The 15,459-nt window shown below is 44.4% G+C and overlaps 1 protein-coding gene across 8 annotated transcripts in view; it reads right to left on the bottom strand.

The window, feature by feature from the left end:
- Positions 1-3,101: 3,101 nt before the first annotated feature.
- The window catches only part of NMNAT1 (nicotinamide nucleotide adenylyltransferase 1), a 28,171-nt gene continuing 15,813 nt past the window's right edge, over positions 3,102-15,459 (bottom strand). For 4 of the 8 annotated variants that reach the window (XM_019930912.3, XM_073796326.1, XM_073796333.1 and 1 more), the window contains 4 exons: positions 12,262-12,432; positions 10,030-10,213; positions 8,569-8,714; positions 3,102-7,845 (listed from right to left, as the gene is read on the bottom strand). In XM_019930912.3, the coding sequence (XP_019786471.1) occupies positions 7,445-7,845; positions 8,569-8,714; positions 10,030-10,213; positions 12,262-12,376 (846 nt within the window). In that variant the 5' untranslated portion in view covers positions 12,377-12,432 and the 3' untranslated portion in view covers positions 3,102-7,444. The remainder of the gene's footprint in view (positions 7,846-8,568; positions 8,715-10,029; positions 10,214-12,261; positions 12,433-15,459) is intronic. The other 4 variants (XM_019930909.3, XM_073796321.1, XM_019930910.3 and 1 more) reach the window with 1 other exon arrangement.

Consider the following 15,459-nt stretch of genomic DNA (forward strand, 5'->3'; position numbering starts at 1 on the left):
TGGCATTAGCTGGGGTAACTTGACTCCAGTTGGGAGGGCTAGAGAAGCCACTTCCCAAATGGATCCATCTCATGGCTATCTGTTGGCTGGGAGCCCAGCCAGGCCTGTGGGCTGGGGGCCAGGTTCCTTTCCATGTGGGCCTCTCCATGGGCTGCTTGGGCTCCCTCAAGCAGGGATAGCTGGGCTCTAAGAGGGAGCATCCCAAGAGAACCAGGAAGATGCTGTACCATCTTGACCTAGTCTGAGAAGTCATATAACATCACTTCCACCAGAGTCCAAGGCCCACTCTGATTCAAAGGGAGGGAACATGGACCTCATCCCTCAATGTCACACTGTAAAAGGAGCACGTGAGATGGGAGATTCTCATAATAGCCAGCTTGGAAAACACCATCTGTCACAGTTACCAATCCCTCTTTTGACCCTCACACGAAGCTACAACTTCTAACCTGGACTTTATCAGTCATGAGGGTGCTATTTTGGGAATTCCCGGTGGTCCAGTGGTTAGGACTCGGCACTTTCACTGCTGGGGCCCTGGTTTGATCCCTGGTTGGGGAACTAAGATACCGCAGGCCTCGAGGTGTGGCAAAAAAGGTGCTATTTTGGTTCTCCACTTATTGTTTCTTTTGTCTTATTTTTCCATTAGTTTAGAAGTTGAACAGAGAAATATTTGGATCTCTTCAAAAATCTGAGTCACCTTTTCAGAACAGCCTTCTGATAAACATTTACTCTGTATCACATCTCTGCTTAGATCCTTCATAATTATCATAATCCATAATCATCTTTTCTTGCTTTGTTTACTGACTCCCTTTTTCATTAAGATGTCAAGGGCAGAGACCATGTTCATCTTATTCACCTCTACAGTATCCCCAGTGCCTAGTACAGTGCCTGGCAAGTGCTTAATAAATGTTTGTTGAATGAATGGCTATGACCTTTCCAAAGGAGAAATACCATTTTCATTGAGGAAACCATAGTGGCACTGCCCTGCTCAGATGAGGGTATTGATTCTCATAAGTATGAAACATTGATTCCTTTGGTGGAACATGACAGGATGATATCAAGTCCTGGGATTAGATATACTTTGCCACGTAAAGGGCACAGAACTAAGAACTCTGACCAGATTTCTGGAGCATGAAACCTGTTTAAATTCCAGATGACTAAAGGAACAGGACATGGAGAAATCACATTTCCTTCCTATCCTTAAAATCTGATTGTTCTAAATGTTGGCCTGAAAATGAAAGTCACAGAAATAAACTAATAATAGTTCTAGCAATTGTGCTGGTTGGTATGGCTTTTGGCCAGCTTGAGCAAGGGCCATCTATTAGGGAGAGGGTTGAATTTTAGTTGAAGTGGACATAGCCTGGACTTGCCCATGGGAGGAGGAATCATTTTCTCCTCTGCAATTTCAAGATCTTTCTTCTAGACTAAGACCAAAGTTATCTCTCGAAAGGAAAGAGAAAGTTATCTGGCCAAATTTGAGCCCTTTCTTTCCTTCTGTTTGATACTGGCAAAGTAAACCATAAAATTAGAGCCAAGATGAGGTCCTAAGCTTGTGTACAAGCACTGCTTCTCCTAGACAGTAATGGATGGGAATGATGAGGGACACTTGATGGAGTCTGATACTGGTCCAGCAAAGAATGGTGTGGACAGTAGTAAACTTCACCCTATCCATACCTCCCCTCCCTAACGCAGGAGGCAACACCGTCAGGGAGCTCGGTGTAGTTCCAGGGATAAGACCTGGATACACAGGGGTTCGTTATACTTTTATCACTAAACCTATGTCTGAAAATTTCCCTAATGTTTTAAAATGTAATTGTTGTCATGATACTCACTGGTTTGGAAAAACTTATCAGGCAGTTTAACTTGATTTGGGACACACTGTCTGCTGTATCATTCAGACTTGTAAGACGCTTGAGGCAGAAATGGATCAGAATCCCAGCACTGAAGTCCCCTCAGCGGGAGGAGGGCCATCGTCCCTCGGGAGGAGCCACAACAGAGAATGGGAATCCCCACCATGTGCCGGCGCCACTGCAGCAGGCCCGAAACCCTACCTGGACCCTTCCAAGCTCCCCTCCTATGAGCCGGCACATCCCACCCCACACGCCTGGCCTCAGTCAGGCTGGTTTCCTTGCTAAAGCCCATAGTCACACGCCTGTTCTTCTCCATACCTCCTCTTAGGTTGTTCCTCCTGCCTAAAGTTGCTGGAGTTGGAAAAAAAAAACAGACCAGAAACAGGACTCCTCAAATTTCAGATAAGTGACAAATAGTTTGTAGTATAAGGAGCTCCACCTGGAATACCCTCTGTCCTGGTTTCCTGATTACAGGACCTCTGGGCACTCATTTTGAGGAAGCCTTCAGGAGTGGCTCTGGAGACTTCCCTGCTGACGCTCCAAATGCAGCATTTCTCTGCCTGCCCTCCCTAACTGCAAGCAGCCTGGCGACAGAGGCTGCTGACAGGTGCTGAAGGGTGCTCCCTTTAGCACCTCAAGTGATGAGTGTTCCGAGAACTACTTCCTGGTCATGCAGAAGGGTGGGGACAGGTGGCAGCTCAGAGTGGTGAGAAGCCAGTGTGAGTGGCAACTCTCCATCAGGGCTACAACATTTCAGAGCCGGAAGGGGCCTCAAAAATCATTGTTTTGGGGGCTTCCCTGGCGGTCCAGTGGTTAAGAATCCGTGCTGCCAATGCAGGGGACTCAGGTTTGATCCCTGGTCCGGGAACTAGGATGCCACAAGCCTTGCAGTGCGGCCAAAAAAAAAAAAAAACACAAAAAAACATCACTTTTGTTTACAGAAAGGGAATCTGAGAGACAAGTGACTGCCCCCATAGGCTGACTGACATGCCTGGAGCTAGAAACCCGCCTCCCAGGCAGAAGCTTCTTCCGCTGACTCACAGGCAACAGGGCTGCAGGGTGATGTTCTGGTACCAGCATGGGCAGCTGGGTGCCCTTCTTCCTCTTTTTGTTGGTTAAGAGTGAACTGCGGCTCATACCCCTCCTTCCTCTGACTGGGCATTCACTGCCCCAGTTCCAAGGAAATGCTAACACTGGGCGAGTTCAACTTAGTCCATCTGTATGGAATGAACACATCAGACATCACCATCAGACTACCATACTGTTGAAAGTTTTATTTATTTGTATTTATCCACTTTGGGTGGATGCAAATTTCAAGATTTGACTAAAACCTCATTCTTTGAAAAGTAATACATTACACAAGGAGTAAAGAGGTTAAGAGCACAGGTTCTGAAGACAAACTGCTCGTTCAAGCTTCGGTTTTGCCACTCACACCAGTCACCTAATTGTGCCCATTTCCCTTATGATATAAGGCACATGTTAGCACATGCCGGGCACAATTATTAAGTGCTCAGTAAGTGCTGACATTATTAAGTTCAAACAGCACCACTGGTGAACTAGGTACAGATTTTAGAGATGGATACTGTCTATGCCTTCTCATAGTTAGGTGGATGCTATGGTGAGCATTTTAGATCAAGAGGCCTTTGGGAGTAATTATGAGAATGGTGGAGGAATGGATGTCCCGTGGCACCCAGAAATAAATGTCAAAGGAGCCCATTTCATAATATAGCAACTTCCGGGCTCCCAGAGAAGTGACTTGGAGAGGGTGGGGTAAGGATGACAGCAGCCCCACCACTGCTGTGCATGCTGACCTTGGGGGGATGCTTCCTTCTACCCTGTAGTGAGATACTCAAGGGGGCAGGAAAAGAAAGAGCATCCTTTGACCCAGGAGATGAGGCTAAATCACCCCCTTGGCTCAATCGCACTAGGCGTTCAGTGCCCCAGTTCCAAGGAGCTGCTAACAAGTGCTGTTCACACTTGTCCACTTACCAGGCAAACAACAACACAGATCTCCCCATATGCTGCAGGCTCAACTGAATGAAGCTGCAGTAAAGGACTTCTACTGAACGTTCTTTTGCTGCTTCAAATTAGACAAGGTTAAGAGGTAAGGGAGTACAACACATAAAAAACACCAGCATCAAACAAAACACCAGCTCTACACACTTCCTAAACTCTTAAATTCACATTACAAGAGCCAAGTATGAAAAAGGTATGGCAGGGAACAAACAATGGCATTTTTCCCCTCTTCCTCAACAGAAGCCACAACAGTTACTGATATTTATTCCCTTGTGAAATTCATTGTCTTATTTCATTATCCAAAGAGGAAGTTCTGTCCTTAAGGATACCCTAAACTATGTTATTACTCTGTGGCATTAGCAGCATCCTGGTACTGGGACAAAAAGGCAAGCAGCTCCTTCCATGTACAAAGTTGTTGATCCATAAATAGCACAACAATAGGATCATTTCACTGTTACCAGGTCTCCTGGGAGGGTCCCCACATGCCTTACCCAGTGGGCCCTGAGGTCAATATACTCACAGCTAAGCAGACTGTGAGCACTTCTAGGCAGGAAGCCATCAAAGTAGAAAAGAAGTTTCTAGCACTGGAAACTTCCTGCAGTTCACAAACAGTTCATATAAACTAAGTGTAGTTTTCCAGGAGAAGAAATCAAAGTTACATTTTGATAACTTCATCTGTTTCTAGATTGTTATTTTTCAGTACTGCTACAATTCTTAAACTCCGAAAAGCTGAGGAGTGGAAGAATGATCCTCATCTCTACAATCTGAGATTATAACCTTGCATTTGTTCAGCAGATAAGAGACTGAAGCTATTGGGTGCCAGGCTTTGCTCTCCTCCGTCTTTGAGAAGTCGGCCCATTGACTTTATAAGAATAAGCCACGAGCTGTAGAATTTACATTTGCCAAGTTTATTTAACATTTTCCTTTTTTAAATGGTGGCTTCAGATCTGACTATCTAACTGCACAGGTATTAAGTACATTTTTTTCTCCTACAGAGGTATAAATCCTTTAGAGTGGTGTAGGTATGAAATGTAAATTATTAGATGTAGGTATGTAAAGGTAAATTATTCTACTTTTTTCTTTTAAAATTATTATTATTATTTTGGGGGGCTGCGTCAGGTCCTTGTTGCTGAGCGCAGGCTTTCTCTAGTTGCGGCGAACGGGGGCTAGTCTTCACTGCCATGCACGGGCTTCTCACTGCGGTGGCTTCTCTTGTTGTGGAGCACGGGCTCTAGGGCACACGGGCTTCAATAGTTGTGGCACGAGGGCTCAGTAGTTGTGGCGCATGGGCTTAGTTGCTCCGCGGCATGTGGGATCTTCCCAGACCAGGGCTTGAACCCGTGTTCCCCGCACTGGCAGGTGGATTCTTAACCACTGTGCCACCAGGGAAGTCCCTATTCTACTTTCATTAGAAATTTAACTTTAGTCCTCTTTCTATCACAGAGTGATTTTCATGAACCATAAAACTATTCTAGAAAAAGCTATTTCTGGTCTTTTTGTTTTATTAATTGGTAAAACTTCCACAAAATTTTAATCAGTAGCAAACCATATAACAAGTTTGTGTTTTTAACATAACGTTATGACTTCAATTATTATTTGAGTGTTCTACTTTGGGTAAAGTTCCTACAAAAGGACAAGAAGAGAAAAAGTATAAGAAAACAGACTCTTTTTCTGCTTAAATCCACAAATGGCAGGTTCACAGTGGGCTGGAATAGAACCAGCAGGGGTCTTCAGAAACTCGAGAGTTTTAGATTGAGGCTGTGGAGATTTCTTCCACAAGCCACTCATCAGGAACCAAAATTCTGAGCTAAAGGAACTGCTGGGGGGCTTTCCTGGTGGTGCAGTGGTTGAGAATCTGCCTGCCAAAGCAGGGTACATGGGTTTGAGCCCTGGTCCAGGAAGATCCTACATGCCACGGAGCAACTAAGCCCATGCAGCACAACTACTGAGCCGGTGCTCTACAGCCTGTGTGCCGCAACTACTGAGCCTGCATGCCACAACTACTGAGCCCACATACCACAACTACTGAAGTCTGCGCGGCTAGAGCCCGTGCTCCGCAACAAGAGAAGCCACCGCAATGAGAAGCCCGCGCACCACAATGAAGAGTAGCCCCCGCTCGCTGCAACTAGAGAAAGCCTGCGCACAGCAACGAAGACCCAACGCAGCCACAAAAAGAAAGAGGAACTGCTGGGCTGGTCCAGTGCGGCATTTCTCGTGTCCTTTCACCATCTGATTAAGCTACCAGTAAAGGCTAAGAGCATTCACACCTCACAAAATCCTTGAGTGAGATCTCTCATTCTCTGTGGTTCTCTCTGTGTCAGGTAGCACGACATCCCTTCTATACAGAGGTGGCAGATGGCCAGGGCTGGACCACGAGCCACAACAGGGCTGTGCTAAGAGAATCTGTGCATAACGTGCGGAAGGCAGAGGCTCCCTGCCTCTCGTGGGCATCAGAAACACCCGTGTACCTTTCTAAACGTTCCAGGGCTCGGACCCCTCTCCCTGCCTCTACAGGTGGGGCTGCAGGTAAGCGTGCCTAGCAAAGCTTCACTGGCCTTCTGATGTGTGCCGGAGAGAACCAGCTCCTGGCGTAGTTTCTGCCAGGACTTCACAGCCGGTATTTTGCACAGCTGGAGATGACTGATCAGTGACGCATTTTACAAGATCACTATTTTAAGAATTCTTTGGCCACCCTGAGTGAGCGCTGCCCAGGAAAAAAGGCATGCATAAAATGTTCGTTCCTTTCGTAACTAAAATTAGGATCTTAAATGGTCTCTTTACTTTTCACACTTTACTTCTCTTTCTGTGGTAAAGCCAGGATGTCTTTTTTGAATTCTTTTTGTAGTTAGTTTGATTGAATGTTCTTCTACAAGGTTCTTCTACAATTAGTTCTGCTACGCATCTCTTGTTTTAAAGATAAAGAGGGGACTTCCCTGGTGGCGCAGTGGTTAAGAATCCAGCTACCAATGCAGGGGACACGGGTTCGAGCCCTGGTCCAGGAAGATCCCACATGCCACAGAGCAACTAAGCCCACGTGCCACAACTACTGAAGCCTACGCTCTAGAGTCCGCGAGCCACACTGCTGAAGCCCACGTGCCACAACTGCTGAAGCCCACACGCCTGGAGCCCGTGCTCCGCAACGAGAAGCCACCGCAATGAGAAGCCCACGCACCGCAACGTAGAGTAGCCGCAGCTCGACCCAACTAGAAAAAGCCCGTGCACAGCAACGAAGACCCAATGCAGCCAAAGATAAATAAATTTATAATAATAATAAAAAATAAAGATAAAGGGATTTGTATATTAAATGTTCTTCTATAATGTTCTTCTACAATTAGCTCTGCTACTAATCTCTTGTTTTAAAGATAAAGGGATTTGTATATTCCTAAAAAAATAAAATTGAAATCATTCACCTTAGTAACTTCTGATAAAGATAAACCTGATTTTAAATTACTACTGATTTTGACCAACCTTTTAAACTTTAATTTATTAAAGAGGATCACAATTCCTTCCCCCATTTACTAACACCCACACTGTTTCAAATTCCCAAAAGGAAAGTCCACAATACCATGCTGGAGAATTTCTCATGTGTCAGCTTCTGCAGTTTTTCTCTGCAAAGGAGCTAGGATCACCCCAACATTCCTCTCCTCACTCTCGGAGCTATACAAACTATGCTTCTCAATATATTCCTGGACAAGGTCTGGTACCAAGTAGCGAATGCTCTGGCCCCTTCTGAGGGCTCGCCGGATCTTTGTGGATGAGATGTCATTGGTGATCCATTCATTCACCAGGTGAATGTTGTTCTGGTGTTTCCACAGCACGTCGGATTCATAGATGAATTTCTGAGCATCATTTCCAGCCCGAGTAATACATATAAGCCCATAGTCTCCCACGATTTTGGTGATATCCTCACCCTTCCACAGATTGGGCACACCAAAGGACTCCAAGAGATCTGCTCCACACAGCAACTTCACCTTTGGCACACCTGGGAAGAAGAAGAAAACAGAGCTTCAGGGTTTGCCTTTTTTTCTTTTTTTAAAAAAATATTTATTTATTTATTTGGTTGTGTCGGGTCTTAGTTGTGGCAGGCGGGCTTCTTCGCTGCAGCTTGCAGGCTCCTTAGTTGTGGCATCCAAACTCTTAGTTGCGGCATGCATCTGGGATCTAGTTCCTGGACCAGGGATCGAACCCAGGCCCCCTGCATTAGGAGTGTGGAGTCTTAACCAACTGTGCCACCAGGGAAGTCCCAGGGTTTGCCTTTTTAATAACGCCCTGCATCAAAATGAATGCGTACGTGTGTTCTTCTGGGTTCATAGTTTCTATCAGATTCAGATTCTCTAAAAAGAGATCCAGGATCCCTCAAAAGTTAAGGTCGACCTCCTGCAGGATAAATAAGCTCAGGGTGCCTCTGACTCTCCCCTCCTTCCATCATAAAACTAACAAGGGGTGGGGAATTCCCTGGTGGCCTGGTGGTTAGGATTCCGGGTTTCCAATGCCATGGCCTGAGTTCAATCCCTGGTCGGGGAACTGAGATCCCGCAAGCTGTGCAGTGCAGCCAAAGGGGAAAAAAAAAAAGAAAAGAAAACTAACAAGGGGCATTTTCCAGGCACCCACACATACTGAATATGAAAGTAAAATACAAAGGGGGCTTGCTCAGCTCTAGAGTCTTATCAGCTATCATTGGTAAGTCCTGGCAAAACATACAGACCTTTTGTTTTTGTTTGCTCTAGTGATTTCTTTTGACTACAATCTTGTCTTTGTTCAGCCCACTTCCTCTTCCGTCCAGGCCTTTCCAGTACAGGTGAGTCCTGCTGCTGATCACAGCTACTGGCTTCCAGCTTCTCTTGATGGTGTCTATAAAGCAACAAAGCAATAGAACATTTCTCTTTCTCACTATGGTCAACTGAAACGTCATCCCTCTGGAGATGCCTAGGAGCCTCTGATGCAATGTTAAAGGTTGGGAGCTGTTAAACACATTTAACCACAGGTACGATGCCCAACTACTCAGAATGGATGCCTTCGAATACATAGTATTGCTGGGTCGGAACGGATGCTGGCTAGGATGTGGCATGGCAGCCCTGGGCTCTGGCTGTCAAGAATGGAAAGCAAGGAAAATCCTGGGAGCACAGCAAATGGTAGCTATTACTATTCTAAGCTGTATGTGTCTGTGTCATAAAAACAAGCGTTAACATTGATTACAGAAAGTAAGTCCCCTAAATACCAATGAGGTCCCTTCTGAGAGCACGTTCATAAGTCCAACAAAGTTGGACTTTGTTGTTCTTAAGTCCAACGAAGTTAGCCTAGGTACCCAACTAACACAATCGGCTATATAGTACTGTACTGTAATAGGTTTATAATACTTTTCACACAAATAATACATAAAAAGCAAACAAGTATATACTGGACCCCGACAAGTAATCTCTTACCATGTCAGCGTGGTGGCCAGACCCTATAGACTGGGACAGTTTAAGAGCAGCATCGTTGGCAGCAGAAGCAGGAACAGTTTCTTGACTCCAACTGCAGTTAAGGAGGCATGACCTTGAAACAAGCCACCACTTCTACTCTTCCAGCCCTTTCAACATTTCTGCATGAGCACCTAAAATCCCTTTCTGCTTAAAATGCTCAGAGTGGTTTCTATTTCCTATCGTAAGCCTAACTGATATGGTTAGAACCAGAAGGTTCGAACTCTAAGAACAGACATTAGACAGGTTTTTCCAAAAGTCCTGGTGTTTTATACTCAAGAGAACATTCAGCAATAATTAGATGTTACTCACTCTGGTTTCTGAACCCTTAAACTGGAGCTGTTTCAGCGTTCTGAGCACGGCGATTTGTCACAACCCCCATATGCTGTCAGGGAAGCAGTTCCCAAAACCAGCTCTCTCCGTGATCAAGCATCATGGCTTCTCTTCCTTAAATTACCTGCCTCTCTCTTTTATACTTAAGAAGACTGACCACAGTAACATCATCTTACAACTTCACCTTTCTCACTTGGGGCACAGACAGGCCAGGTGTGCTTCCTCTATTCTTTAATAGGGATATACAGTTAACAAGTGTGCAAACATCTCAAAACACGGTGACAGCCATAAAGGCTGAGCACCACCCACACCCTGTTACCATGTGATAACCTCACACAGCAATGGCATGGCAAAGCTGACTGCACCATGGATACCTTAGCACCGTGGCAGTCTCTATCCAATCCTGTTGAAGACTTTCCCATGTATCAACTTCCAACCATTTTGAGTTCCTGGTGGCGAGTTCTGCCATGATAACTCGGTGATGGGCAGAGATGAGTCCTTTCTTCTTATATGCATCGCCGACGGGAGAAATTATGCCTTTGATAACTTCATATTTCCCTGGGTAAAGAAGCAGATTTGATATGAGGTATTATAACAAATTAGATTTTATGCACAGGAAATATCATCAATATGGTTTCATAATCACAGATTTCCCCCCTCCTCCTTTTTTCACAGGGATCCAGGTTTATTTATTTACTTTTAATTGTGGTAAAATACACATAAAATTTACCATTTAAGCTATTTTAAGTGTACAGTACTGTGACATGTTGTACGACCATCACCACCGTCCATCTCCAGAACTCTTTCAACTGCCCCAAGTGAAATTTCTGTACCCATCAAACACTGACTCCCCATTCCTCAGCAGTTTAAATTTTGATTGATGTTGCCAAACTGCCTTGTAAAAAGCCTTAATCTATTTGTATACACAGGAGCCCATTCCTTCCCAACACCTGATATTTGACATTATCAAGTTTCAAAACTTGTGTCAATGTGATGGGAAGAATATATCTCATTTTTTATTTTAGTTCCCTGATTATTAGTGAGTTTGGACACCCATCCATCTATCAGCACACAGCATGATCACTTACGTAACAAAACAAAGTAAATCTGTGTGTATGTAGGGGAGAAAAAGTTTTCCTCGACCCTCTTAGGGTCCCTGGTGGGGTGTGAAACAGACAAAGATAGATTAACAGGAGAAAAGCATACAAATTTACATAATGTAAGATTTATGTGACACGGGAGCCTTCATAAGGAAACGAAGACTCCAAGAAACAGTTAAACCTAAGTACAGTAAGTCCCCTACATATGAACCTTCGAGTTGCAAACTTTCAAAGATGCGAACGTGTGTTCGCATGTCCAATCACATAAGTTAGTTAACATGTCTGGCGTACACTGTCACGTGCACTGCATCCTCTACAAGTGGTTGTGCTTTTGTGTACTTTACTGTACAGTACTGTAAGGGTACAGTAGTATAGTATCTTTATTTCTAGCTAGATTTGCAAGAGGACGACTTCACTGAACTCCTTGCTGTGCAACACAAGGAGCTTACTAATGAAGCTGTGATGGAATTGGAGGCCCAGAGAAAGGACAAAGAGAGAGGAGAGGAAGAAGTAACTGAAGAACTGAAGAGATTCACGACTCAGGAAGTGGCAAGGGGATTTTCTTTATTTGAGGCGGCACTGTTAGTTATTGAGGCATAGGACCTGAACATAGAACGGTACACGAAGTTTGCGGCAGCCGTTCAGAATGCAATTCCGGGCTGCCAAGTCATCTATGATGAGAAAAAAAGAGCTACTACCTAGATTGTTTTTTCAAGACGGTAGATGGAATTGAATCCAACAAGGAACCAAGGAACCAGAACCTGTGCCATCAGCGTCAGGCGTGAGTGACACTGCAGCTCGCCCTCCGTCTCCTATTGCTGACGGCCCTTCAGCTCTACCATCTCCCACCTCCAGTCAGTAACTCTTCTTGCCTGTTCACTCGATGCCAGCCCCTGTATGCCAGCTGTTGTCCTGTACTACTGTACTTTTCAAGGTACTGTACTGTAAGATTAAAAATGTTTTATTTTTTGTGTTTGCTTGTTTTTTATGTATTATTTGTGTGAAAAGTATTATAAACCTATTACAGTACAGTACTATATAGCCAATTGTGCTAGTTGGGTACCTAGGCTAACTCTGTTGAACTTACAAACAAATTGGACTTATGAACTCACTCTTGGAACGGAACTTGTTCTATATAAGGGACTTACTGTATTTTTATGCTAGATTAGATGAAGGGTAAACAGTCATGGCGGAATACGATAGGGCAAAGAGTACAAGGTAAGTATAGAAAACTCAGGGGAATTTAGCAGAGAATGTTTGCTTGACTTCCCTTTGTCTTCAGAGATAAGGATGCTCCTTTTCTCCGGGTTTAGGGAGAGCACCTCTCACATGAACGTTTTACGATCTGCTTCAGGGAAGAGGGGTGGAGGGAGGAGGTCAGAGTGGTCTTCCTGCCTCTGCTGTTTTATCAAAGTCCTTCCGCTTAAAATATCCAATATGCCAAAGTGCTGTATTGTAGGGCAGTGCATCCTGAACCCCATCATTGCTTTTGGCTACTCTTCCTACCTGTTCCATTCATGTAGTCCCTGGCCAGCTCAAACAGCCTGAGGTGCATATTGGTGATAGGATTAAAGGAACCACAAGCAAGGAGAACCACTTCTGTCTTCTCTGAGTTTTCCATGCTGAGAATTTGAAGTTGTAGATCTAAACGGAAAACTCTGACACCTCTCTTACTGTCTACAAAGGAAAAAGAAAGTAAGTTCAGTTACAGGGCTTCTGATGTCTTTCCATGTTCTCATTCCAAAGAGGTGGAATAAATAGTTAGCTTCACTGACTATGCTGGGTGAATTGCAAAAATGGCCCCTTTTCTCCACCCTTCCTTTTCAACGTGAATTTGCAGCTCCTACCGTAAAGGGATGGAATCTCCTTCGCACCCTTTGTGACTTGCTTTGGCCCAAACAATGTGGCACACAGGAAAGTGTTCCCATTCTGAGCCTAGGCCTTCGAGGTGTTGTACACTCCCACTCTCTTTTGGACTCCTGCCCCTGACATGAAAACAAACCCAGGCTAGCCTGCTGGAGGATGACAGAACTTGCAGGAGAGAGCTGGTGCTCCGGCTGACAGACAGCTAACAATCAGCTATGTGGTTGAGGCCATCCTAGACCATCCAAACCCCAGACAATCTGCTTAGATGCATGAGCAAGTCCAGGTGAGATTAGCTGAGCCTGGATCAGATCAGCAAACACACAAGCTGAGCCTAGACTCATGAGCAAAAATGAATGTTTGTTTTGCGACTGCACTATTGTGGCCGGGTTAACAGATACAATGACATTATCATCCACCAAATATAACTCCCCAACAACCCGTCCTTCAAAACCGTATTTTGCCTCTTAGTCAACATGGTCATGTTATCACTTTCAACTGAGTAACAGTTTACAACGGACAAACTCTTTTCCATATCAGTTATTCCATTTGATCCTTCCATCACCCTAATGAAGTAATGCAAGGCAACTGAGTTTAAAATTTTATTAAAAATTTTTTATTAGGGCTTCCCTGGTGGCGCAGTGGTTAAGAATCCACCTGCCAATGCAGGTTCGAGCCCTGGTCTGGGAAGATCCCACATGCTGCGGAGCAACTAAGCCCATGCGCCACAACTACTGAAGTCCACGCACCTAGAGCCCACGAGCCACAACTATTGAGCCCGCATGCTGCAACTACTGAAGCCCACGCGCCTAGAGCCCGTGCTCCGCAAAAAGTGAAGCCACCACAATGAGAAGCCCGCGCACCGCAATGAAGAGTAGCCCCCGCTCACTGCAACTATAGAAAGCCCGTGGGCAGCAACAAAGACCCAACGCAGCCAAAAAATAAACAAATTAAAAAAAATTTTTTTAATTAAATGAATTCACGTATATAGATTTGAAATCATAGGGTGACAAAAGGCCCATAATGGAAGCAACAGTCATTGGCCATATCTCACCCACCAACCCCTCCAACCAAATCCCTAAGAGGCGACCACTTTTAACTTTTTCAGCTATTTCTTCTGGTCGAATCTATCGTAATTCTATATTATGTGCTTATAATATTATTTCTTAATTTATTCAAAGAGTGTCTATTTACTTTCTCTCATGATCAAAGAAAATTAGCTCATACACCCCCATTACACTCAGGCTATATACTTGGGAAGTTTGGGAGAGAGTCGTGAGGGTGTATGAGAGCTAATCCTCATAGATTATGTATAGGGGGGAGAGATAGAGAGAATCTCTAGTCTATGCTGAAAGTCACCTTCTCCCACAATTCTGAAGGCATTGCTTCTAGACTGCAGTGCTAACAGTGAGAAATCCAAAGTCACTTCCAGTAATTCTGATCCTTTTAATGTGGCTTATATTATTTCTCCCTTGAAGCTTACGAGAACTCTGTCCCCAAATGTTCTGAAATTTTACAGTGATGTTCTCCAGTGTGGCTCTATTTTCATCTATTGTGCTGGGCCCTGAGCAGGCCCTTTCAATCTCAGAACTCATAAACTGCAGTTCTATAAAATGTCCTTGAGTTATTTCATGGATGATTTTCTACCTTCCATTTTCTCTGTTCTCTTTGGAAATGCCTAAGAGTTAGAGCTGAAGCACCGGGACTGGTCTTCCAATTTTCTTACCCTTTCTCTTCTCTTTTCCATCTCTTACCTTCATGCTCTAATTTCTAAATATCCTCAAATTCATCCTCCAATCCACCTATTGAGGTTTTCATTTCTGCTATTATACTCAGTTTTTTTTTTTTTTTTCCTTTGGGCCACATCTCAAGGTTTTCAGTATCTTAGTTCCCCGACCAGGAATCGAACCTGGGCCCTCGGCAGTGAAAGTGCTGAGTCCTAACCACTGGACTGCCAGGGAATTCCCAATACTCAATGTTTTAGACCTTTGTCCTCTGAATGTTCCTTTTTATGGTATTCTGTTCTTGTTTCACCAATGCATTACGCTCTCTTATTTCTCTACCAATATTAATGATACATTTTATATTGCCTTCAAAGAGCTGATAGGAAGTTCTAAGTGGGTAGGTAGGGCTTCTGCACAGTGGGTTTCATTGTATGGTAACTTGGCTGTATTACAGGTCTTTCTCCTGGGATTGGTCAGCGTCCATAAAAAAAGTATCCTCCAACCTCCTGCCTATATAGCATAACAGCTACAAACCCCTGCTCTGAAATCAGGCTGTCCAGGTTCAAACCACAGCTCCAATACTTACATGAGCTGGATGACCTTGGGCAACCTAACCTTCCTTTTGCCCCAGTTTTTCTGTCTTAAAACAGAGAAAATAATATTACCTACCTCATGATTATTGTGAGAATGAGACAATACACATATGCTACATAAAGCTGCTTTTGGCAAGTAACAAACACACTATGAATATAGCAATTATTTATGTTGCATATCATGTTGCTGTAATTCAACTCCTTTTTTTAAAAAAATTATTTATTTATTTATTTATGGCTGCGTTGGGTCTTCATTGCTACACGCGGGCTTTCTCTAGTTGCAGCAAGAGGGGGCTACTCTTTGTTGCGGTGCACGGGCTTCTCATTGCGGTGGCTTCTCTTGTTGCGGAGCACAGATTCTAGACGCAGAGGCTTCAGTAGTTGTGGCTCACGGGCTCTAGAGCACAGGCTCAGGAGTTGTGGCACACGGGCTTAGTTGCTCCGTGGCATATGGGATCTTCCCGGACCAGGGATTGAACCCTTGTCCCCTGCATTGGCAGGTGGATTCTTAACCACTGCGCCAC

The sequence above is a fragment of the Tursiops truncatus genome, chromosome 1 (genome assembly GCF_011762595.2).
Source record: "Tursiops truncatus isolate mTurTru1 chromosome 1, mTurTru1.mat.Y, whole genome shotgun sequence".
NCBI lineage: Eukaryota > Metazoa > Chordata > Mammalia > Artiodactyla > Delphinidae > Tursiops > Tursiops truncatus.